The 24,355-nt window shown below is 44.1% G+C and overlaps 3 protein-coding genes across 3 annotated transcripts; 1 reads left to right on the plus strand and 2 right to left on the minus strand.

Annotated features, from left to right (window-relative positions):
• The first annotated feature begins 439 nt into the window (after positions 1-439).
• LOC121996040 lies at positions 440-17,658 on the plus strand. The gene is made up of 3 exons (XM_042549848.1): positions 440-828; positions 3,633-3,788; positions 17,161-17,658. Exons 1-3 carry the CDS (start codon positions 571-573, stop codon positions 17,398-17,400), a joined length of 654 nt encoding a protein of 217 aa, XP_042405782.1. The 5' UTR covers positions 440-570; the 3' UTR covers positions 17,401-17,658.
• A 1,483-nt stretch (positions 17,659-19,141) lies between these two features.
• LOC121996042 lies at positions 19,142-20,041 on the minus strand. Its single transcript, XM_042549850.1, has 4 exons — positions 19,805-20,041; positions 19,561-19,736; positions 19,415-19,490; positions 19,142-19,324 (listed from the first exon to the last, which is right to left on the minus strand). Exons 1-4 carry the CDS (start codon positions 19,950-19,952, stop codon positions 19,179-19,181), a joined length of 546 nt encoding a protein of 181 aa, XP_042405784.1. The 5' UTR covers positions 19,953-20,041; the 3' UTR covers positions 19,142-19,178.
• Positions 20,042-20,148: 107 nt separating this feature from the next.
• LOC121996041 (BTB/POZ domain-containing protein At5g47800-like) lies at positions 20,149-24,231 on the minus strand. Its single transcript, XM_042549849.1, has 5 exons — positions 22,379-24,231; positions 22,237-22,306; positions 21,543-21,950; positions 20,752-21,480; positions 20,149-20,654 (listed from the first exon to the last, which is right to left on the minus strand). Exons 1-5 carry the CDS (start codon positions 22,435-22,437, stop codon positions 20,286-20,288), a joined length of 1,635 nt encoding a protein of 544 aa, XP_042405783.1. The 5' UTR covers positions 22,438-24,231; the 3' UTR covers positions 20,149-20,285.
• Between the last annotated feature and the right edge of the window lie 124 nt (positions 24,232-24,355).

Below are 24,355 nucleotides of genomic sequence, written 5' to 3' on the forward strand. Positions count from 1 at the left end.
GTAACACATATTTAGATGACTATTAAGATAATGAATCTATCTTTTATAATACATATTTAATTTAATATTCTAAGTTATTAAGACTTTAATCTACTCACTTAATAGTTATATATTAGTTATGAATTATACGAGAGATCTAAGTTAGGAATAATTACGAGGATTAGGATAAATGTACACAATTCAACGTGGAAAAGAACGTGCTTTTAATAATAAAATAAAATAAATTGGGACGATTATTTGAGGAAACAAGAACGTTTTTTATTTTTTTAGTCTGGCCAATTATTGCCTTTGAATAATTTTTTATAATTATTTTTTATAAATTTCAAAAGATGAACTTTTAAAAAAAAGGGAGTTGCTAAAAGAAATAATTGAGCTACCGTAACGGGCCTATCATAACGGACTCCTACATATTGCCATTGTAACAGTTATTTCCTTTTAGACTTTTATTCGACCCCCCCTGCAGCATCAAATCAAAGCACGGGCTAGCCGACGGAGAGCCAAAGGCATCATCGTCGCCGGCTGCTTCGCCCAAACGCGTGGGAGCGATCGTATACAAAATAGTGTATTGCAATGGAGGGGGTGGGGGCCCGTCTGGGCCGGTCGTCGACCCGCTATGGGCCGGCGACGGTCTTCAGCGGACCTGTAAGGAAGTGGAAGAAGAGGTGGATCACCCTTGCCGCCCCCAACAACTCCGCGGCGGCCAGAGTCAATGGCAACGCCGCCCGATCCCACCTCCTCCTCTACAAGTGGGCCCCTGTCTCCTCCACGCCCGCCGACAGCGCCGCCCAGCCGGAGGAGCCCCCGCCGAGGAAGTTCCGATATGTACCGGTAACTGCTTTTTCTTTTTCTTTTTAGAATTGCGATTTTGTTTCCTTCTATAAAGTTGGTTTTTTTCCCAGGATTCAAGCAGTAATTCTGGTTTCCCCTCTTTCTAATGATTTTGAACTTCGATCCATGTCTCAAGTTTGGTATTTTCTCGTGGATGAGGATTATTTTTTGTGGTTAGGTGCGATTTGGATACTGTTCTTGGATTGTCACCACCTTTAGGGTTTATCATAGCTTTCCCTCTATCGATCTGTTTTCTAAGATCAAAGATCTGATCTTGTTCTTTAGGATCTTAATTTGCCTATTTAGACCTTGGCCGGTTCCTATTATGATTATGATATTTCCAATGATGTAGTCTTCTATGAAGTTTAATGAAGGGACGATCCATGTATGTAGCTTATTCTAAATAATTAGGGCTACATGGCTTGATGAGGAGGATCATGATCATGAATTCATAATCATCTCCAACAATAAAGAAACCCTTTTATGTCTCTACTCGTAGGAAATCAATTATAGAGCATAGGGGATAAAAACAACTAAGACAACCAGAGCTTCGTGCAGTTTTGCTATTGCAATAAGTTTTCTATCGAGTATTTTGACTTGATTCCAAGGTTTTTGTCAAAGTAAGTTAGGCATTAGAAAACCTTTATGTGAATTCTTAAGGCTATAAATTTCACTAGGTATATATCCTAAATTAGGTCCATGGTTTAGCACATAGACTTTCCAATAAAAAGAATACCATCATTATAATACTATCAGTGAAATTTAGCACAGATTTTCCTAGGCTGTTTGCCTGGACACATGACTTTTTAGTGTGTGGTTCATTTGAACTAATATACGCTATGAGAACAAATGTGGCTTCTGTGAATGAACTAAGAACTGTGACCCACTTAGCAATTTCATTTTTTCCCCCACACGACTGGAATTTGTACCATTCAGAGCAAAACATATCCAAAGATGTATCTTAGTGTGATAAAATGTTTGTATCATGTATTTAAATATAAAATATGACGGTCTGCTCAATGAAACCTACTTTACCACTCATAATACAACTTTGGATACAATCCATCTATGTTAACCGGTTCAACAGTTCTTGTCTGATAGAAACTTGTGTACAGATTAGATTTTTTTTTTTTTCGATTTTCTTTAGGAAGCTACACTATAACTGAAGCTCCAAGGTTTACATTTTTTTTATTAGTTTTCTGTGACCATTATTTCAGGTTTCTTTTCACTCCCAACCTACATGTCATATTTCAAATTGTGATTTTATTTTTTTGGTTAATAAGGAAAGTTCTACAAAATGACGGTTATACCTGCTATGTTATATAGCTCTGAATGTTAGACTATAACTCGAGTACATAAGCAGAAGATGAGAGTTGCAGAAGATGAGAGTTGCAGAGATGAGGATGTTAAGGCGAATGCGTGCATATACAAGGATGGACAGAATAAGAAATGAGAGCATTAAAGAGAAAGTTGAAATTGCATTTATTGAGGAAAAATTTTGAGAGACGCGTTTAACATGATACGGGCATGTACTTTTGATGGTCAATAAATGCTCTAGTTAGACGATGTGAAACTATGACAAATACGCACACCGAAAGAAGAAGAGGTAGACAAAAAAGACTTGATTAGCAATAATAAAATAAGATAAAATTTATTTAAGTATAGATGATGATATAGTAGGGGATAAAGTATAATGATGTAGAATGATCTATCTAGCTGACCCCACCTAGTGGGATAAAGTTTGGTCCTTGATAAGGAAAGCCTACTATTCTTTGTCCATACCATTTCCTTAATCAACATAAAAAAGGAAATTGAACCATAATACAATGTTCATAGCTTATGCTGGTATTGATTCCTTGTGCATTTAGTTAACCTGGCGAAACACATTGAACATGGTAATGTAAAAAGTTCGAAATATCAATCTAAAATTGAATCTGGTCATTGATTGGAAGATTTTATGCTAATAATAACCTGTGTTAATGTGTTGTACTAGTTAACATAGGTTAACTATGCTAATGATAACCTAGTCAAGAGTTGTCTACTTGGAAGTGGAGGGGAAGGAGAGGTAATTGCATTCATCTCTACCATCCTCTCCTCCACTCAATTGGGAAAGGTGATGATGGTGGTCGATATTTGAGCATGGTCAAGCAACTCGCCATGGACTGGTGGTGATCTAGCAGTGGTCCAATCTGATCTAACAACCATCATGCTTTGGCAATCTTCCAGCGACAAGTTCTAGCAGTCGATAGTGGTTCGCAGTCTAATCTAACCACCACTGATGGTCTATTGACCGACAGTGGCAGTCAGTGATGGTCCTTTCGTGAAGATACACGATGGTCTAGTGGCAGCTGAAAATGATCTTAGTTCTGATGGTGTTAAACAGTTAGTGAGAAAAAAATGGTGTATTGGTGTTTTATCATTTTCTTCTTGCTCTCTTCCAAAGCTGTGCATATATGAGCTGATCAATTTTGGAGGAAAAGAGAGACCAAGGGATGCCTCCTGATCACTCCATAGTCAAGTAGCAGAAGCTCTTCATCCTTTTCCACTCCCTCCCCCTCCATTTGGCTCCCTTCTTCCAAGCAATCACTACCTGACTACCCTATAGCTGTTCTTGTAGTATGGTTTTCTTATCATTATTTTGGACTTTAGAGCATAGTCTTGCATTACGATATTCCATTCACTCATAATCTATGGCATGTAAGTTGTCTAAATTAGTACAACAAGGATGTTATCTTTCTTTCCAATTTTTATACTTCTGTAAGACTTGTTAGTATATGGTTATTTGATTTTTGTAACCAATGCAGATTTCTGTTCTCGAAGATCAAAAACAAGAGGACGCTGAAAAGCTTGATGAGACAAATGAACCTAGTGATGCTGACCCTTCCTCACAGATAAACCAGAATGTTTCTTCTAATACGAAACCTGACATGAACGACATTGTAATGGGTGAATCTGTGGCGGTAAATATCTCTGATATCATCTATCTACTACTTCTTTCTCAGTTGATTTCCCTTATGGTGACTGGAGTAATAGCTCATGAAGATGGATGACAAGATTTAGTATGTACCCATGATTATCTAAATCTTGCCGTAAAAGTTTTTCATTTAGGATTTATTGGTTACATAGACATAGACAATGGCATAGCCAATGCCGGGCTGCACTGGGTGCAGCGCAGCAATGTCATCATTTTCATCATGAAAATAAGGAGTCAGTGTTGGGCCAGCCCAGTGGAGCCCAGCAATTTCATCATTTTCATCATGAAAATAAGGTGTTCACCGGCGAACCGGCACTAAATCATAGTCCAGTGCTCCCTGTGCCTTTTTCGCCGGCTGAGAAGCATGCGTTCACTGGCGCCAACTGCCCTGCGCTCTTTCGGCGCCAACTGTTTGTAATATGGCCCAGGGCAGTTGAAGATCCTGGCTACGCCATTGGACATAGATAATTTTCATTTCACCTATTTCTAATGCTTCTACAAATAATTAATGTTTGTCATGCAATGGACGTTTGAAAACTTAAGCTTCCTTCAAGTTACCTGAACAAGTTAATGATGGAGTGATGATATAGATTGTTTCACAATGCCAGTAATCAGTTATTCATTTAGGATTTTCATTTGGTAGTCTCCATCCAGTCCATTTACTTAATGATTGCCTGAAAGGATGCTCTTAGGCTATGTTTACTTCAATATGAAAGTAGTGGAGGAAAGAGTTAAATGATTTTTTCAAGGTAGTGGAGGAAAGATTTAAATGATTATCTCATCCTCTTACTTCCATAATTATTACACTTGGAAGTCTTTGGCAATAAAGCTCAATCTTTCATATTAACAATTTTTAAAAAGGGCAAAGTGCACAAAGCTCCCACTAATGTGGGTCCCAAGCAAGGGCCAGACCACATTTTTATTAACAATATTTTGTTTAATTTTAATTTTTGTAGTTATTTCTTGTGTGATTAATTATTTCAAATTTTTGTAATTTAGCTTGTCTTGACTACTTCCAATTTTTCTAGATTTTATTTCAAATAGTGATCAATTTTAAATTAGGTTTAATTCAGTTTCAGTCATGATTATTATTTTTTTTCAAATTATTAGTTTTTTTTCGGGTGGTAGTTGATTGCTTTACATCTCTTTTTCTGTGAACTATATTTAATTGGGTTAATTGCAGTATCTGAAATTGTAGTAAATCTATTGTGCCGAAAAACTTGTACAAAATTGTGGATTGAAGTGCTTATACATGGCATATTGCCATGTCATATAGGATATTCCAATAAAACATAATTATAGGATATTTCAATAAAACATAATTGAAGGAAAAAATAACCTTGATTCCCCATGGTAGTCACATTTAGTTAAATCCTCTACCCTCATAGCTATCACCTCCATTTGCCAGTGGTGCCCTTGCCCCACTATTTATCATCAATGATCTCAATCTGCTGAAACTCAATTGGCAGTGATAGGATTCTATTTTCTTGTCATGTTTTTGTTGAAATATACTTTATGATATGATTCTATTTTGTCTTGTTATGTTTTTCTTGGAATATACTTGATGATATGTTATATGTGTTAGGATGACGACTTGACAGCATGTCATCATTTTGCAATTTTCAAATGAAAAACTATTGACATGATAGATTTTTGCTATTTCAGGTGTGTGTTAGAGTTGTCAAAACTCATAAATTACATGATATATTTAGCAACTAACACTATTTAATTTAGATTTATGAGGTTTATAGTCGTTTTTACATTTAGGTGGTGTTCGGTTCTTTCCTAGGAATCGGAATGAGAATGAGAATCATAGTATTGCGGAATAGAAATGGGTATGAGCATGGATATCATTCTTAAAAATAATATTTGGTTAGTTGAATATTTTCTATCAGAATAAACCCAAATATCTTTTTTACCCTTAGAGAAAAAATAGATGTGAGAGAATATATGATGAGAGAGAAAGTATGATGAGAGAGAAAATGTTATGGGAAAGAATGAAGAGAGGGAAAGTGTGGTGAGAGAAAATGAGTAAAGAGAGTGATGAGAGAGAGCATGACGAGAGAGGATGAGGAGAGAGAAAATATGATGAGAGAAAGTATGATGGGATAGAATGAAGAGAGAGAAAGTGTGATGAGAGAAAATAAAGAGAGAGTGTGATGGGAGAGAGAAAGTATGATGAGAGAGAAAGAAAGAGAGTTTGATGGGAGAGAAAGCATGATAAGAGAGGATGAGGAGAGAGAAAGTGTGATGAGAGAGAAAGTATGATTGATCCGGCGGTTAGAACAGGAGACCCCCATTTTGAGGGGTCAACGCCACGTGGAAGTCAAAGGGCCAGGCGCCCCGACTGGAGAAGGAGGGGCCGACCTCCCGGCCGGCCGACCGGTAAATAACCAATGGGAAAAGGCGCCCCGACCGGGTTCCTACCGATCAACAAGAACGGCGGGCCGAGCGAAGTCACGCCGATCAGACATAAAAGTAACATACGCTAGCCCCACATAGACTCATCGAGGATCTCCCAAAGATATCGACGATACGGAGGGCCTGATACGACGCGAGTGCCCACCGATTTGAGACGAGGGCCGGCCACGACGAGACGAGTATTACCAAGCCCCGCATTTAGAGAGAGAAAGACAACGAACATCTTATGACAACCGCAAGTCCTATGACTAGCCATACTCCAAATCAAGGTGTTCTCACCGTCCCATCAAGACGCGTTGGATCAGAGCAGACGGCGTCGTAAGCTTTCGATGCACACATACCGAGGTATGGGCTACGGACACGTACGCGGTGCAGGAGCTCTATCACCGCCTATATAAAGAGCCTCATACTCACGGAGGTACACACGCAAAAATACCTTCGAGCCACTTTTTCATCGATTGTCATCGACTTGAAGGCCGGAGGGTCGCCACGGAACCCTTCCGCCCGACTTCCGTAGGTTCGCCGGAGTTTTGACGACTACCGGAGATCTACATCGCCTACTCGAGAGTGCCACGTGCCCAGGCCCATCGATTCAAAGATTCTGACAGATCAATTTGGCGCCGTCTGTGGAATGCTCCTGCATTCGATCGGAAGCAATGGACGAAGCTGGACCACACGGTGATGCTCTCCACGAAGGAGCTCGACGCCTAATCAAGGCAAGGGCCGCCAAGTCATGGAGCAAAACAAAGCAACAAATGAGCGGCCGAGCAAAGAAGCAACATCGCCCGGTGGTCGAGCTAAGCACCACCGCCACCGCAGATTTCATCGAGCCCTATTCCGCACTCCTGAAGCCCGCAGATCGGGGATTTTCGTCGGATGAAATACCAATACGGGACAATGTAAAAGGCAAGGCCCCGAGCGACGATTCTCCCGAGCGAAGCACCGATCGCCATGCCCATTTCCTCAAAAGCGTATACTTTATCTCCGACCAACTTATAGCAAGCCCTCCTTCGAACCTCAAGAGCGGAGTTCATGTCGCAACGAATCAACCACATAGAGGAAGTCAGGACGAGTCGCCGAGCGGATGAAGACGGATCGACTGGATCAACCATGAAGCGCAAATTATATCCAAACTTTCCGGCAGGGTGAAAGGTGCATCAATGCTGTGTATTTTCTGTTTGGCTGTATATTCGAAATGCAGGAAGCAAAATGTTAAAAAACGCAATTGGCATTATCGGCCGAGCGGCCTATCTCCATAATATATAAGATCCGAGCCACCGACTCAAAGACGAAGACCCCGTGTCGATCGGCCTGGCGTATGGTTACACGAGTCAAGCTCGATGACGAAGATCCCGTGCCGATCGGCCGGACGTAAAACTTATCCGAGCCAAATGATCGAAGACGAAGACCCCTAGCCGCTCGGCAGGGCGTATATCATCCGTGTTGAAATTAGCCTTAAAGGTCGTCGAGCTCCGACGTTATATATCGAGAGACGAGCCGGCGTCTATAAACGTCCGAGCGGAAAATCGTCGAGCTCCGACGTTAAATATCGAGAGACGAGTCGGCGTCTATAAACGCCCGAGCGGAAGACTGTCGAGCTCCGACGTTAAATATCGAGAGACGAGCCGGCGTCTATAAACGTCCGAGCGGAAGACCGTCGAACTCCGACGTTAAATATCAAGAGACGAGCCGACGTCTATAAACTCCCGAGCGGAAGACCATTGAGCTCCGACGTTAAATATCGAGAGACGAGCCGGCGTCTATAAACATCCGAGCGGAAGACCGTTGAGCTCCGACGTTAAATATCGAGAGACGAGCCGGCGTCTATAAACATCCGAGCGGAAGACCGTCGAGCTCCGACGTTAAATATCGAGAGACGGGCCGGCGTCTATAACCCTCCGAGCGGAAGGCCGCCGAGCTCCGACGTTAAAAATCGAGACGAACGGCGCCTATAAACGCCCGAGCGGAAGACCGCCGAGCCCGACGTTAAATATCGAGACGAGCCGGCGTATAAACTCCGAGCGGAAGACCGCCGAAGCCGACGTTAAATATCGAGACGAGCCGGCTTATAAACCTCCAAGCGGAAGACCGCCGAGCTCCGACGCAAATATCGAGAGACGAGCCGACGTCTATAAACGTCCGAGCGGAAGACCGCCGAGCTCCAACGTTAAATATCGAGACGAGCCGCGCTATAAACGCCCGAAGGAAGACCGCCGAGCCGACGTTAAATATCGAGACGGGCCAGCGTCTATAAACCCTCGACGGAAGACCGCCGAAGCCGACGTTAGATATCGAGAGACGAGCCGGCCGTTTATAAACGCCCGAGCGGAAGACCGCCGAGCCCGACGTTAAATATCGAGACGGGCCCGCCTATAAACTCCCGAGCGGAAGACCGCCGAGCCCGACGTTAAATATCGAGACGAGCCGGCGTATAAACGTCCGAGCGGAAGGCCGCCGAGCTCCGACGTTAAAATCGAGAGACGAGCCGCCTATAAACATCCGAGGAAGATCATATCACGCCCGAGGAGTCCTCGTCCAAGAAATTTCGGCAAGACTCCCTGACGGTGACAATCAAGCATTTCTACATAATATACATACGGCCGGAATATACACACAACCACGCAGCTATATATATATCATCACACAGCTGGAACAAAACCAACACAACGAAATGATGTAAACCCAATACCAAACAAAGACTGCTAGCCGGCTAGGCTTACACAACCAACAACAAATACAAAATACCACATAACAACATCAACACTCCAAAACAAAACCGAGTACAGAGCTAAACAAACCGATACATAAACAAACAAAACATACGAAACCGAAAAAAGGGATGGGGACCAGCAGACATGATACTCCAAGCGACACCAAAACCAACTGCACCGAAAAGATAGTATCGACGAAGTAGTTCAACAACTCAAATAATACCAATGGACAGTAGTAAGATATATCTAACAAGAATAAACACGGAATACGCTTCCTAATCATATATAGGAATACGAAACCGAAAGGTAATCGAGGAAGTCAGACTCACCAGAACCCTATCCGCATAAAAGGGTCACAAACCGAAGTGTCAATAATCCCGTATGCAGTCAAAAGTATGATTCAACCAAACGCAGAACCAAACGCAGAAACACAATCATAAAATATAAATGCATCAATGCATACGATGCTAATGATGCGTCCTGTCACCCCCGCCAGTCACCATCTCACACAAATGGTGAGATCGAGTGGGTAGGGTTGCGACACGTGCACTCTGCCGTCACTACTCCCGATGAGTGACCGAGTGGACGGATGCTGGAGTACTCCCGCCCCGTGACCCCAAATCATAAATGGGGAGCTCAATGCTCTCATCTCCAAGACACGATAACGGGAGTTATCTGCCGGCTACCACGCTGAGTCACCGACCAACGGAGCCAAACAGAGTCCACCGTCCGGCTACTACGCTACACTAAATGCCCGAGCTAAACAGAGTGAACCGATCACGGCCGCTACCACACTTGAACGGACCAACGGAGCACTGAACCGCCACACACTGTCTGATATACCACTAATCCATGAGTGGTGGTGTGCAGTACATGTAATCTGGCGATGTGCTCAACCATAGTAGAGCCGACAATCACAAAGATGCAATCATGATGCATGACACTAAGCATGGTTATAAACCGATCAACATAACCATATCCATATGTATAAAATGAGTACGGTAAAATCGATGGTCACATACTAAGATCTAGAGTACACAGTCAGATAGAATATCAAAACCTATGTCCCGAACATAATAAGTATGGAATGTCACGATCAACAGAAAGAAAATCCATATATACATAATATGGGTACCACAAGATCGTATGTCAAATCCACTGATCTAGGGTATACTGGTCCTCTATGGTATAACAACCTAGATCCTAAACATATCCCCCTTCCATAGCATATGTACCTACAATATGCACAGATCAAAGCCACAAGATCTAAGTACACGAATCATATATGATATACCAATAGAAATACACAATCCAAGCATGACATAAAAACCTAAGTATCAGATAATTTGGATATACATGTCAGAAACAAAAATCCAGAGTCTAACCCTAACCTCAGTAAAGCATGGTATGTCACTCTAGAAACTAAGATACTCATGGCAATAAGGTACTCATGGCAACAAGATACTCATGGTAACAAATCACGAGATATAAGTACGGATACTTCACAGGTGACAAATCTAACATGCTATGGATATCAAACAGTGACATACCAAAGGCAAACATATTCATTGCTTGTAGTTATAAAATACTATACATATCCAATGACAATATCATAAAAGATAAGTCAAGAGGTACCCGCCTCAAATAGCAGGTCCAGTCCAGTCAAATCCAATGTTGAGATGCTCGTCTCACGTCAAAGTCCTGTAGTACATGATATCTAGATTTAGCTAATCACATATAAACAAATTAGCTAAATCAAATCCTCGAGAAGCTAACATAAATCCAAATCCAATTATAAACCCTAATTGGATTATCTAACTCCTCAATCAAACTCCCTCATCTGATAATCATTTCTATGATCCGAATAACAATCATTAAATCATATAACCATCATGAATGACCTACCAACGCAATACAATAAGATATGATTTCATTCTATCAAAAATCATATGCTAACACCTTACACATCCCCCTCTCCTCATCAAATTAGAACAATTTAACTACTGAAATGTCATCACTCTGCACCAACCCTAAAACTGAATAAAACTCACCTCAATTCACAGCCGTGACTGTTGATCCACAGCAGGGAAGTATACTGCCGGATAGCGAAATCGCTGCTGGAAACTAAGAACAACTCCACAGCAAGTCTTACTTCACCTCACGATCTCAATTCCAACACCACAGCAACAAAATACCTCTACCTCACAGCTTTGATTGTTGTTCCACAGTACACAATCCTGCAGAACATAATCTAGTGGTGGCTGAATCATACCTAGTCCAGCAACAAGAGGAAATCTAGGGCACGAAATGTACCTTACCTTCAAGAATCGCTGCTAGGGCACGGAAGGAAAGTGGCAGTTGTGCTGCCAAATCACAGCAGAGGGGCTAGGGCATGACCTCCGCGATAGAGGGGCTCTGCAGCTCCGGCGATAACCGACGGCGCCGTCACTAGGAGAAGAACCAGAGATCGGTAGAGGGGAGAGGTGCTCCTCGCCGTGAGAGTGAGAGGGAGAGGAAGAAGCTTCGGCAGAGGGATCCGGCAAGGGCACACCTTCGGCGACAGCAAAGGAAGAGGCAAGGCGATGCAAGGAGTCGCCGCGAGGTGGAGAAGGAGAAGGGAAAACCGCCGCCTGCGGTTAGGGCAAATCGGCAACGTCGGGTGAGGTTCTGGCACGCGAGAATAAAGAAAATCAGAGGAGAAAAAGAGAATAAAGAAAAGAAATAAAAAAAATAAAAAGGAAAAAGAAAATCAACTTTTCCTCGCTTAAATAGGGTAGCCTAAACAGGTTTTTCCGGGCCCCATTTTTTATCCCCGTTAACTTGTCCGTACTAGCTCCGAAAAATTCCCGAAAATTTTCCAAAAATTTCGGAAAAATCCCTTATTAATATTCGCCTATTTTCTGGTATTTTACAACCATCGAGCTCCGACGTTAAATATCGAGAGACGAGCCGACGTCTATAAACTCTCGAGCGGAAGACCGTCGAGCTCCGACGTTAAATATCGAGAGACGAGCCGGCGTCTATAAACGTCCGAGCGGAAGACCGTCGAGCTCCGACGTTAAATATCGAGAGACGAGCCGGCGTCTATAAACGTCCGAGCGGAAGACCGTCGAGCCCCGACGATAAATATCGAGAGACGAGCCGGCGTCTATAAACGTCCGAGCGGAAGGCCGTCGAGCTCCGACGTTAAAAATCGAGAGACGAGCCGGCGTCTATAAACCCTCCGAGCGGAAGACCGTCGAGCTCCGACGTTAAATATTGAGAGACGAGCCGGCGTCTATAAAACTTCCGAGCGGATAGCCATCTACGTGATACATTCCGGCGGTAAGAGCCGACCGACGACAGAGCCTGTTCTTTAAGGACAACATACGGCCGAGCGGCTCGCTTAGCAAAAATATATGGAAAACCCCTTTGAGGTAAGGTGCAAAGCAAAAGATGGCTAATAAGAATTAAAGATGTCAGCACGTGAACGAGTGACGTTCGCGCGCCGAGCGGCTACGCAGTCGCATAGCGAAAGACGTTTTTTGAAGACAATCGGCTTGAGTCCATGTTAGAGTATGAAGCCGAGCGGAGGAGTTTTAAAGAACACTTTAAACATGACGAAAGAAAAATTTCTTGCCAAAACAAAAGTTACAGGAACGGAAAGATGATCTACGGCCGAGCGGCTCGCTTAGCAAAAATTGATAAAAAACCCCTTTGAAGTAAAATCAGGAATGGCGCCCATCACGGTAGCCAGATCCTCTGGGGGGATGGTCAGCTCGGCGGGAAGGTGGCCTTTAGTCTTCAAGTAATCCACCGCCGCCTTAATCGCCTCTTCGAAAGTGAGGGAAATCTTGTCGGTGAATTTCTCTCCGAAGTCGTCCGAGCGGACAAATGCCTTCCTCACTTCGTCAGAGCGAGCCGACTCCCCCTCCTGATACTCTTTGAGCGCGGCTCGGGAAGCATCGTTGGCGGCATGGAGATCCTTCAAGTCTCCTTCAAATTTAAGCAGATCAGCCGAGCGGCTCTCCTTCTCGGTGGCCAGAAGGGCATCCAGATCCTTGATGCGTTGCTCCAGCCCTCTGATCTCCACCTTCATTAGGTCCATGTCGTCAATGGCCTTACGCTTCCGAGAGGTCGCCGTCTTGATCTCTTTATCCCGTTGTTTGACTATAGCTTCAAGCCGAGCGACCTCGCTCGCCAGATCGGAAGCGTGTTTCCGTTCGGCTTCCAAAAGCTTTTTGCTCTTCTCTAGAGCAGCCTTGGATTGCCCTTGGTTCACCTCCGAAAGTTTGAGTTTTTTCATTTCGTCCTCCAACTCAGCCAGCCGATTGCTGACTGCAATCTGCTCTACCCAACTCTGCAAACAAAGGCAGTTAAGTTAAAAGCTAAAATAAAAAGTATCAGTAAAGCAGAAAGGCATACCCCGGTCGCCTGCTGCAGGTTACTGTCCCCTAGCTGACGCGCACGTCTTCCCAAACTTTGGCGAGCGGACCGGTGAGGGTGATCTGTTGTTCGGGAACCGATGGCCGATCGACGGACAGTAGGTATTCCTCCGAGGGAAATCTTAGGGCTTTAATCACCTCGGCCGCCGAGTCATCTTGAGATGTAGCAGATGGCCGAGGACTCGTCGATCGGACCGGACGGTCGCCTGCCTAAGACGACGAGAGTTCCAGAGGGAAAGGTCGCCCGATATGGTCGGCGGCAATTCAAGCTGAGTCGGAGTGTGCTCCGAGGAGACCGCCTCAAAAACCACATGAGCATCATCGCTCCGCTCGGAAAGCTGTTCTCCTGGTGCAGGCTGTTGAGCGGCTTGTTCTAGCCTGCGGCATTTACGAGTCACCAAAGGGATTTCATCAGCCGATCGGCCCTCCTCCTCGGCATGATCAGTAGTAGTAGGATCGAGTGCGACGTCATCAGCGGAGATAGGGGCGGCCGGATCAGTGGGAACCATCTGAGTCCCCCCATCCCCTTCAGTTGTCGAGCCGGCCAGAACCAAACCCCGTTCGGCTACCTCTTTGTCCTTCACCACCTCAATATTGGCGGCTTTCAGCTTGAGCTTTTCGGTTGCCTTAGCACGCCACATAACTTCAGCTGCAGAAACAAAGAATAAATCAGTTAGAACAAAAGAAAAAGGGGGATAAGAATTGCTTACTCATGCTACAAGGCAGATCGGCTTGGATGGGAGACAAGCCAAATATGTACATTACTCTAGGAAGGAGCAACTTGTCGATATCGTAACGTTGGCCGACCAGCTGGTTGGCCGCATGAAGATACGCCGGATGGCTCTTGAATTTGCCAAGACCCGGTTGATTCGGCACCGTCGTCTGCCACTTCGTTCGGAAGGCCGGCCGTTCGGGGAGACACATAAAAAAGAAATGCTCCTTCCAATGCTTATTGGAGCTCGGCATGTTGGTAAATAGGACGAAACCCGACCTAGATTGAAATATGAAGGTCCCCCACTCGGATTGTTTGGGGTAAAAGAAATAGTGGAAGACTTGGGGGTCCAAGGGGATATCATTCAATTTGCAAAGGACTATCACCCCGCTCAGCAACCTAATCGAGTTCGGGACTAATTGGCCGAGCGGGAGGCGAAAGTGGTTGCATATTTTGATGATGAACGAATGTGGAGGAAAGCGCAACCCGGCCAAAAATTGATCACGGAAGAAGCAAATGGTGTCGGGCGGCGGGTCATTAGGCCGATCGGAAGGACTAGCCACAACTATCTCATGGTCAGCCGGAATTTCATACGTTCGAATGAGACGCAGTGCGTCTTTTTCATCGAATCGGCTCTCCATAGTCGTATACCAGAGACTAGGAGCGCCGACTGTAGGCGTAGAAGTACTCGCCATGGTCGAAACAGAAGAGATATTGACAGAAAAACTAAAAGAAAATGCCGACAGAATGAAAAAGAAAGCAATACAGGAGGAGGGAAGCTGAAAAGGAAGGCTTACGGGTACGAGAAAGATCGAGGAAAGGAAGAAGATGGCGAGCGTACCAAACAGGCGGGGAGTAAGGATCGCCGGAGCAGAAACAACAGCGGGGGGTCGAAGGTCGATGAAGGAGAAGGCGGCGGAGAGAGGGGGCCGCGAGATTTATAACGTTTGCCCCGTACGGCCTTAGCCGTCCGATTCAGGTCGTGAAGAACGAGGTCATCATCCAGCCGTTCATTTCAAACGTCAGCTGTCCCATCGGAGGTGACGCCACCACCATACCCTGACAAAAGAAAGATTGCCACGTGTCAGCAAGATACGGGTTACATTTAATGAGTGTCCTGTATCGCACGCAACGCACGTGGTTGGCAGTAGAGAAGAAGATTCGGCATAAATTCCCTGGCAATACAAGGCACGGGCAAGATACCGCCGAACGGATGAGCATCCCTGAGCCTGGTCGAGCGGACTAATGTATCGGTCGTTACTCAGTCAGATCGGCAGTCCAGTCAGTCGGACTTCGCCTCCTTCGACTAGACTTGAGGGGGAGGCAAGTGATCCGGCGGTTAGAACAGGGGACCCCCATTTTGAGGGGTCAACGCCACGTGGAAGTCAAAGGACCAGTAAATAACCAATGGGAAAAGGCGCCCCGACCGACGTCGGGGTTCTGGCGCTCGATTGAACAGTAACGAAGGGCCGAGCAGAAGTCATGCTCGACCGTAGACATAAAAGTAACATACTGCTAGCAGTCCCCACATAGCACCTTATCGAGGATCTCCCCAGCCGGACGTGATGTGAGTGCCGGCCGGCTGGACGGGAGATGAGGGCCGGCCGGCCGGACGGGAGATGAGGGCCGGCCTGCCGGACGGGAGATGAGTGTCGGCCGGCCGGAAGCCCTGACATTTAGTAGAGAGAGAAGGACAATGAACATCTTATGACAGCTGTCAAGTCCTATGACTAGGCCATACTCCCATCGAAGACGTGCTTGGACTGTAGCAGTATGGTGTCAGGTAAGCTTTCTGACAGACACATACCGAGGTATGGGCTACGAACACGTATGCGCCTCGGTGGACGTGCAGGAGCTCTATCACCGTTCTATATAAAGAGCCTCATACTTCGCCGGAGGTACACACGCAAAAAATACCTTTGGAGCCACTTTTTTCATTGATTGCTTGCCTGACTTGAGCGTCGGAGGGTCGCCGCCGGGAACCCCTTCCCGGCCCGACTTCTGTGCAGGTTCGCCAGAGTTTCGTACGACTAGCCGGAGATCTACATCAGTTACTCGGAGAGTGCCACGTGCCCAGCGTCTATTGATTCAACATTCGGACAGGATCAATGATGAAAGAGACCGAGGAGAGAAAAAGTGTGATAAGAGAAAATGAGGAGAGAGTGTATAATGGGGGAGATTGAGGAGAGAGAGTGTGATGATAGAATGAAGAGAGTGAGTATGACGAGAGAGAACATGATATTAAAGAAAAATTGAACAAATATATTAAGGGGTATTTTCATCTAAAATTTAATTTTCATTCTCATTTCCATCAAAACTCAAGGGAGGAGGTGAGTTTCATTAATACCCAAGTTTTTGGATTTCATTCCAAAATTTTAATTCCATTCCCATCAATTAAACATAAGATTTGGAAATGAATCCATTCTCAAATCCCTAAATCAAACATCACCTTAATCCTCTTATGAGAAAGGGTAAAATAGGTGAAAGGGATCGTCTACTCTTTGAATTTTTACACTTCGAATTTTCTTTCCAAGCCAACAACATAGGTGAAAGGGATCATCTACTCTTCCGTCTCCTTTCCATCACCCCAAGTAAACAATAGGGTAGGAATTATGACTGTTTTTTCTTACCTTTCCATTTCGCTTCACAGTTGCTTCAGATTTCCTTCAAGTTAACATAGCCTTAGCGCGTAAGGTTCTCTGTGCACTAATCATTTATTGGTTTTTTCACTGAACCCCTCGTCATTGCACTAGGCTAGCACTAAAGTAGTATTCAGTTTCCTTTCTAAAATATGATGCACTTTATTGTTGCATTCTATGTACCACTCAATCTGCCTCAGTAGGTCATATTCTGGACTTGAGGTATTCTTCTTCTTTTGGTTGATGAAATTTCAGGTTTGTCCTTTCGTTTGTTTGTTTGTTTGTTTAGGCATCACATAATTTTCTGAACATTTTTCTTGCTGATCTATATGCGCTAAGAAATCCCTTATAATCTGTTTACTTAGATGAAAAATATGGGGCAATGAGGGAAAATGATACAGAATATGTACCAAGTAATAGATGTATCCTGAATCATGTTTTTTCAATTCAGGTTTCAGATACAGAGCAAAATTCGGCAGATGATAACAACCTTGCTAATTTGGACTTGAATTTGGGTTTGAAAGCTACTTACAACGAGAGAGAAACAAAATCCAGAAACAATGTTTCAGATGAAGGTGATCAGGTGGAGAAAATAAACTTAGACGAGGAAATTGAAATGAACAACAGAACGGATTCAGAAGTGCCAAACAAGTTGAAGAGAAAAAAGCTGTCGCCCCTGACCTCGAAATGAGAGTCTGATCTATCATGTCGGCTTTCGGTTGTCATGCTGTTTAGCTCACCTTCATTTGGATTGCAAGCTGCAAACGTATTCTTCATGTCTCAGTTTGCTGCTTTGAATCTGTTGGTTATTTTCGAGCCATGGAACTTCTCTCTCTCTGATTAAATTTGTATCTTGTATGGATTCTTTTTATCGAATGGTTTCATTATCATGAACTGATGGCGCCATTTAACTTCTAAGAAACTTTATAACATTTTGCATTTTCCCTTACAGTGTGCAAGGATCTGATTTGGTTTCCTGCGTGATAAGTTTTCCCTTCAGATTCTATAAAAGAATGGCTTCGCTCAAGCTTAGTTTTCATTCAAAATTTAGTCATCTTCTTGAAAGAGTTTTAGCATGCTTTGCTTGTGATGCGGCGATAATGGTGAACCCTCCCAGAGCGGGTCAAAATGGGGGAAATCAGTCGAGATGGTGGTCAAGGTCAAGAAGAAGTCAAAGATATTAACAGTATTAATGATGCGTCCAAGCTAACCGTAGGGCCGGTCCGGTGTGAGTGCTCTCTCGGGCTTCTCGTTTGGACAGACTTCCTATCTTGACTCAGGGATTGAGTCACATGATCGACCGTCCTAGCCAAGCAGCCCGATCAGTCGATCAGCCATCCTTCCCAAAGAGCAAATAAGGCTTCGCCCGACATACTGCTCATCCGATCGGATCAATGGGTCGATTGGACATATGACTTTGCAATAAAACGATGGGTCGACTGAAGAATGATCAGTTGACCACATTCTATAAGGTCGAGCTGGCGATCCACAAGCCGAGGATGTACTATGGGCAAATTGTATTTTAGAAGATTCTAGTCTATCACATGATAAGGATTTTTGCGTGCTCGTTTAAGGAAAGGTGTCAGAGACACTTTTCAACTTGTCTTTTCTTAGGAAGACTTTGGAAAATGTGCATATGTTTTGGGATGCGTGCACAAGCGCTATAGTAGTGGCAAAATGCGAATACGCTCGCCCCCAGCGTCTCCGCCAACTTGTCCCAGGGTCAACACGGAGGAGGTAAATTACGAATGGCTACTAACCTTTGGAATAGTGACTAGCACATAAGAGAGGCATTTACTTCGACTTTGCTGAGATTCGAACCCCAGACCTCATAATGGCAACACCTCATGTGCTAGTCACTAGACCCATCCGAGGGGACACTAGACCCATCCGAGGGAACATGCACAGGCACTATAGTTGGCAAAAGGTGGAACCGCCACCCTAACGGCCCCCTGGCAAAAGGTGGAATCTTTGTGCACAGGCACTATAGTGAAACTATAAAAGGGGGTCTTCCCCTACCGGCGATGGTATATGATACTCTATTATTCCACATGTTTTCTGCTACTATTTATTTCTACTATTCTCTTCGCTTTAACCGAATACTGATTTGAACATCGGAGAACTAACGTCGAAGACCCCTTCCTTGGACCGACACTAACGCTCCTGAATTACAGGATAGTGTGGAGTCTTCATCCCGTCAACAATGGAGTCACGTTCCCAGCTAACGGTTTTCTCAGTTTTTGAGCAGGATCAGCTTGTATTCTGAGGGTATTTTCACCTTAGGAAAGTGATAACAAGCTTCTAAACCACCCACAAGTTCCATTATTTTACTTTCTTCCTTCAGAGTTTCAATCGTTTCCTTTCTTTCAATACATTTATGATAACAAAATGGGGGATGTGGTATCGGAAACATCGAACAGATACAGTGGCAATGATCCAAAGTTAAAATCGCAATCATCTTTATTCATTTCAAACAGGGATGATGCCTTGAGCTGCCAGTCTCTTCCTTACCCAAAACACTACTTGTTTACCAGCAATTCTCCTTTCATCAATGAGGAAGGGCTCGACCGTGCTGACTCCCGATCCGTATGACGACAACGAGAACCCTTTGGGACCTGCAAATGCAGCAAAACTAGCGAGCCTCCATTTGCACTGGTGAACTATCTGTATATGTAATTATGTATATGGAAAGAGAGCATCATCACCTGTCAAAACTCCATCTGGGAAAAAGGCCCAGAAGGAATATGGGATTCCATTATTCTTCAGGAAAGATCCTTCCAACTGTTAATGCACTATTATCATGCAAGTTGTTCAGGTTAGAACAAAGTTTATAGTTTCAAGATTCACTGACCTTCTTATCTTGAAATGAGATGTCAATATCTGATATATCCTCTTGAGCCTCAAGAGTCTTTTTCAGTGCAGGAATCACTTCCTCTTCCATCATCTCCGGCAATGACTTTGCTGGGGGTTTCTTGGGCTTCTGAGTAGCTTCCTTTGCAACTGTCTCTTCCTTCTTCACTTCAGTAACTATCGAACAGTTCACCCAATCACTACACATGCATTTCTCTTAAGCACAGAGTTAGTGAGTTAGTTACCTGCGGCCGCAGTGGAAGACTCTTGTATCACTGAACACAGAGCACTGCCACGGCTAAGAATGACTTTTCGACGATAACTGATCGAGAACTTTGCATCTACCACCTGCCTTGCCAGAGTGCTCTGCATGTTGAATGACTGGCAAGCCATGATGATGAAGGCTGGTTGAGGGTGGAGGCTTCTCCACTGCTAGCTAGCCAAAGCAGGGCAATGGCTCAGCTGCTTAGGAAGATCTTATCCTTTAGTATTTTTTGTGGACCTTCTTTATCTACACAGTTTTCTTTGACAACAATGGTTTCTTTATTTAATTGTTCTTAAAATACTGATCAATCTCGCACCACAGTCATTAAGTAAACTATTATTCAACAAAATAGTTACACAATTTACCTTGTCAACAATCTCTTAAATGACAGTTCAAAGTGCAGAAGGAACTAAATTGATAATTCTTAATTTCACTAAAGAATCTTAACAACTTTTAAATGCCTACATGGTTTTGTGCTTGCCTCCAATTCCACTAGTCTTTTCATTCCTATCCTTTACTTTCTTAGCTTCAGATGGCGATGGAGTCTCCTTCGGGCGATGTCGGCCTTCCGGTTCATCTCTAGTCTTCTTTCGATCGCCCTGAGCTACCTCGGCACTTAAAATCTCATTCCCGGAAGGGATAGCATAAGCTGCTTTACTGCTGCTGGCTCCAGAAATTCTTTCTTGCTCAAAAAACAGGAGCTTCACTATCGCGCGCAATGGCATGTACTCATTTGCAATAGCATTTGCGCGCGTTTCAGGCGACAATTTACGGCAGTCAATCAGCCTGCACAACTTCTTCCTATCGGCCTTGCTCATCTCAGGGTGCTCCTATGTCGATACAAAGTTCAGTTCAGTGACATTACAAGAGTAGGAAGCTGCAACAATACTTCAAATTGGCACAATTGTGCCTTGTTAAGATATGCACCTCAAGGTATGAATTGATAGCTTGATAGAGCTGATCGTGCTCCTGTCGTGCGATTTCAGGTAAGGATTCTGCTAGTTGGATGAACTTTGAAACCGGTAGAGTGACGTCCCTTGCAATGGTTTGGAGGTAGGAGTCGAAAGTCTTGCCCACCTTGGCCATGGACACCATCATCCTCTCGTTCTCTTCTTGTCGGCGAAACTGAACTAAGAAATTCTCCAAAACGGCCTCCACCGTGCCGATATCATGCGACTGGGGATCTGTCGGTGATGGAACGATCAGATCGTCTGCAGTGGCTTCATCCATTTGCCGGCCTGATCGTCTCACGAGCTCAGCCTTGACAGAAGGAGAGACCCCAACGTAGTTGGCAACTTTCAGGAGCCTGAACAGGAAACTGCCGGAGACCGATCCTGGCTCGGTCGGGATCATGCTGACGATGGATTCGAGTGCTCGACGGTGTTGACTCAGAGTGTGATCCGTTCGCGCTGAGGAGCTCTGAACATGCTCTCGGATCTCCTGCGGGCTGGGCAAGTGTTTGCATGCGTAGACATGGAGTGCTTCTCCGATGAGCCCTGCAGGGAGCTTCTTGGTAGACCTTACGGTGGATATAATCGACCGGAATAGATCGAGATGGAGCTCAGAAACATCCTCCGTCCACCAATCCTTGGGAGCTGATGTTCTTTGCTGCTTCTTTGGGTAGCCTGGCCTCGTGTAGGTGTAGGACCATGCGACCTGGAGATGAAAACTTCAACAATCTAAAATGCTCGAGGATCAGCAGTTGTTGAATCACAAACCTGTGAATGGTGCACTAGGATTTTTTCAATAACTGAATTCAGACATGGCTGCACAATCCTATGCTCATCTGACCACCCGGACTGCCTCCACACCGTTTGCAGTGTGACAATGGAGTCTTTCCAGCCCTGGAGGATGCATGATTCGAAGAACGACTCGAGCTTTGCGGTGAAGTTTCCTTTGGCCACCGACTCGGTCATCCGGAGAAACTTGGCTGCTGAAATTGCTGGCACAAAGTTGTGAGCGCTGAGGTTGATGGAGATCCCATAGCAGAACTTGGCACACAGTTCGAAAGCTTCTTCTCCTCCCGGTATGTCGTGAAGGGCGATCGGAATTGGCTGGCCGGTTTCGTTGTTGCCGGTGTCGGACCAGAGTCGTTGCAGGAGGCCACATTTCAGAAGGAGTGGAAACTACAGTTAAAATGCCCTGAAATCAAAAGTCTTGCAACCATTGGAATTTGGAGGCACTTCTAGTTTAGTATTCTTAATTACCAACCAACTTCAGGATAGGAATTGCATTTGTTCAGCCATGAGTGATCATGGAAACTATGAACTGCAATCCCATTTGTAGTTTGTCAGCTGATTCTCAAACTTGTTTGCCTATGATTCCATGGCAAGACAGTTACTTCTTTACCTAGTTCATACTCCATTCTCTAATATATTAAATTCCTGACGAAGAGGGAAAGTGGGGTTGTACCTTATGCAAGAGATACTTTGTGTTATTTACAAGAATTATGAGGTCAGCTGGTACATCCGACATCACAGACCTGCAACATGAGAATTTTCACTTGCAAATACAAGCTTCTTGTTGGTACGTTATATAAGTAACAATTGCATACCTTACGGCCTCCTCGGTGTAGAAGGTGTCTGGTTTCGATCCAAGTTTCATGTACTTCATCCTTGCCTGAGTGCTTCCCTTGTACTACTGACATGAGATCTTCCTCTATGAAACTCTAGCTTGTAGGAAATAGCAAACTGTGGTGGCAACATGAACAAAACAAGTTCTATATAACTCAGGTGAGACTTGAAGCAACACTTGATTGAAGAATAGACAAGAAGTTGAACACACAATTGATAATTTGCCGATCTTTTTATATGCATGCGCCTTTTCTTGTAAATGTAAATCCATCTAAACAAACTAAAATTATTCATACAACCATGTCCTAGTGTGCTACTAGTTAAAGTGCTACTTTAGCTCTCTGATGTAGGGAGTGACATTTAAAAGAAAACTTGTTTTTTGTTGTGTAAAGAAGAGCCTACAAGAACCTTGATATTTCCTAAAATCATATAAGTTTAGCCACCAAAGAATTGGAGAATCCAATCATCCCATGAAGCTACAAAACTTCTGCACATGGAAAAAGAGGAACAATTAGGAGAAAAGCTTCTTTACACTTGAGCTAATCTAGATGCTAATGGAAGATTGCACCTTTTTTTTGTTTTTTAACTATGGTGTGCACTGCGTGGCGAATAGTACACATCTCAACCTCTCAGCCACAATGCAGCATTGTTTATGTGTTTTTAGAATGCTTTACTGAATATAGAGGTGATCAAACCAAATAATTGTAAACTAGTCAAAGCTTGTAGCTGAAAGTACCAGTTGCAAGGATCTGAAGGATGTGGTTGGAGGTCTAGCAATGGCGCATGGATCTGCAGATGACCAACTCAGCTCCCTCTCACTAATCCTGTGCCTTTCTCTATCACATGAAGAAAATTTAAGTAGATGGAACAGAGAAGAAGTTGATACTGAAAGACCAAGAAGACTTCAGAGAGAGAAATAATGGTTCAGGTAGGTGTGATGTGAGGTATCAGGAATGCTTCCATGGAAGAGATCCTCTTGAGCCCCCAACATACACCTTCTATATATACCTGTAAATCATGTATTAGGTATTGCCAGAGAATCTTTGAGCATTCTAGCATCAACAGTCAACTTTGTCAATCAGCATCCTAATTTTCTTAAATCATCTAAAAAGTAGAACCCTTTGTTTTAACTTTGAAACGATCCAGCATCTGCCACCCACAACAACCGCATAACGACCATTGTGTTTTTTAATCAGCAAAAGTAGAAGCTAGTGGCCTCTGTTTTGTTATTGAAACACCTTTTCAGCACTCCTAACCGAGCGCAGAAATCAAACCGCCCTGTGATCTTTAGTTTATTCAGGAAATATTTATAGCAACCTCCATCAAGAACAGCACTTTGGAATTCTTTGAAATTTAAGGCCATCATAATTCTCAACCACCTTGCGGCCTCAGTTTCCAACGAGTCGACTGAAACGAGCGGCGATGAGCTTTCTTTTGTGCGTAAACAGAATGATGAAGTCATTGAAAGGGCGAATGATGCACTCCACCTCTGGGGATCTGGGTGATCCATGATTGAAGCCTCATGGTGGGAGCAACTGTACAAAGGTGTGGAACAAGTAAGATCCACGTGAGACGCGTCCCTCTCCCACTACCTCGCAGTAGATTCTCTGCCCCGTCTTCTTCTTTGGCCTTTCTTCGAACATGTTTGATGCAGTCCGACTCGATCAGACATGAATCCCAACAGCTTTGGTGAATGGTGTTCGATCATGATTCAAAGTGCTGGGGGGTTGGTTTCAAGGTAGCAGTGCAAATGGAAGTGCAGCCTGCTCCAAAAGCTGAGGTTGTCTGAAAGCTTGGACAAGCCCGACTTCACTTTGTCTGCACTATCTGGCAAATTAGTGCCTGCTTTGTTGTCTCCATTGTTCTTCAAGTAATTGATAGTTTCATGACAATTTCAGGTTATAATGATGTTCTAGAAATTTAGATTTTCCATTTTTTTTATGAGTGATTTATTAAAT

This window comes from Zingiber officinale, chromosome 6A (assembly GCF_018446385.1).
Source record: "Zingiber officinale cultivar Zhangliang chromosome 6A, Zo_v1.1, whole genome shotgun sequence".
Lineage (NCBI taxonomy): Eukaryota > Viridiplantae > Streptophyta > Magnoliopsida > Zingiberales > Zingiberaceae > Zingiber > Zingiber officinale.

What these genes read in the sequence shown, in the direction of transcription:
- LOC121996041 (XM_042549849.1), bottom strand. Translation starts at nt 22,437, where the DNA reads ATGAAGTACATGAAACTTGGATCGAAACCAGACACCTTCTACACCGAG. An exon ending in TACACCGAGGAGGCCGTAAG is followed by an intron (nt 22,307 to 22,378) that starts GTATGCAATTGT and finishes CTCATGTTGCAG; the next exon opens with GTCTGTGATGTCGGATGTAC. An exon ending in CTATCAATTCATACCTTGAG is followed by an intron (nt 20,655 to 20,751) that starts GTGCATATCTTA and finishes GTATCGACATAG; the next exon opens with GAGCACCCTGAGATGAGCAA.
- LOC121996040 (XM_042549848.1), top strand. Translation starts at nt 571, where the DNA reads ATGGAGGGGGTGGGGGCCCGTCTGGGCCGGTCGTCGACCCGCTATGGG. An exon ending in GGAAGTTCCGATATGTACCG is followed by an intron (nt 829 to 3,632) that starts GTAACTGCTTTT and finishes TAACCAATGCAG; the next exon opens with ATTTCTGTTCTCGAAGATCA. An exon ending in TAATGGGTGAATCTGTGGCG is followed by an intron (nt 3,789 to 17,160) that starts GTAAATATCTCT and finishes TTTTCAATTCAG; the next exon opens with GTTTCAGATACAGAGCAAAA.
- LOC121996042 (XM_042549850.1), bottom strand. Translation starts at nt 19,952, where the DNA reads ATGGCTTGCCAGTCATTCAACATGCAGAGCACTCTGGCAAGGCAGGTG. An exon ending in GTCTTCCACTGCGGCCGCAG is followed by an intron (nt 19,737 to 19,804) that starts GTAACTAACTCA and finishes ACTGTTCGATAG; the next exon opens with TTACTGAAGTGAAGAAGGAA. An exon ending in TCTCATTTCAAGATAAGAAG is followed by an intron (nt 19,491 to 19,560) that starts GTCAGTGAATCT and finishes GTGCATTAACAG; the next exon opens with TTGGAAGGATCTTTCCTGAA.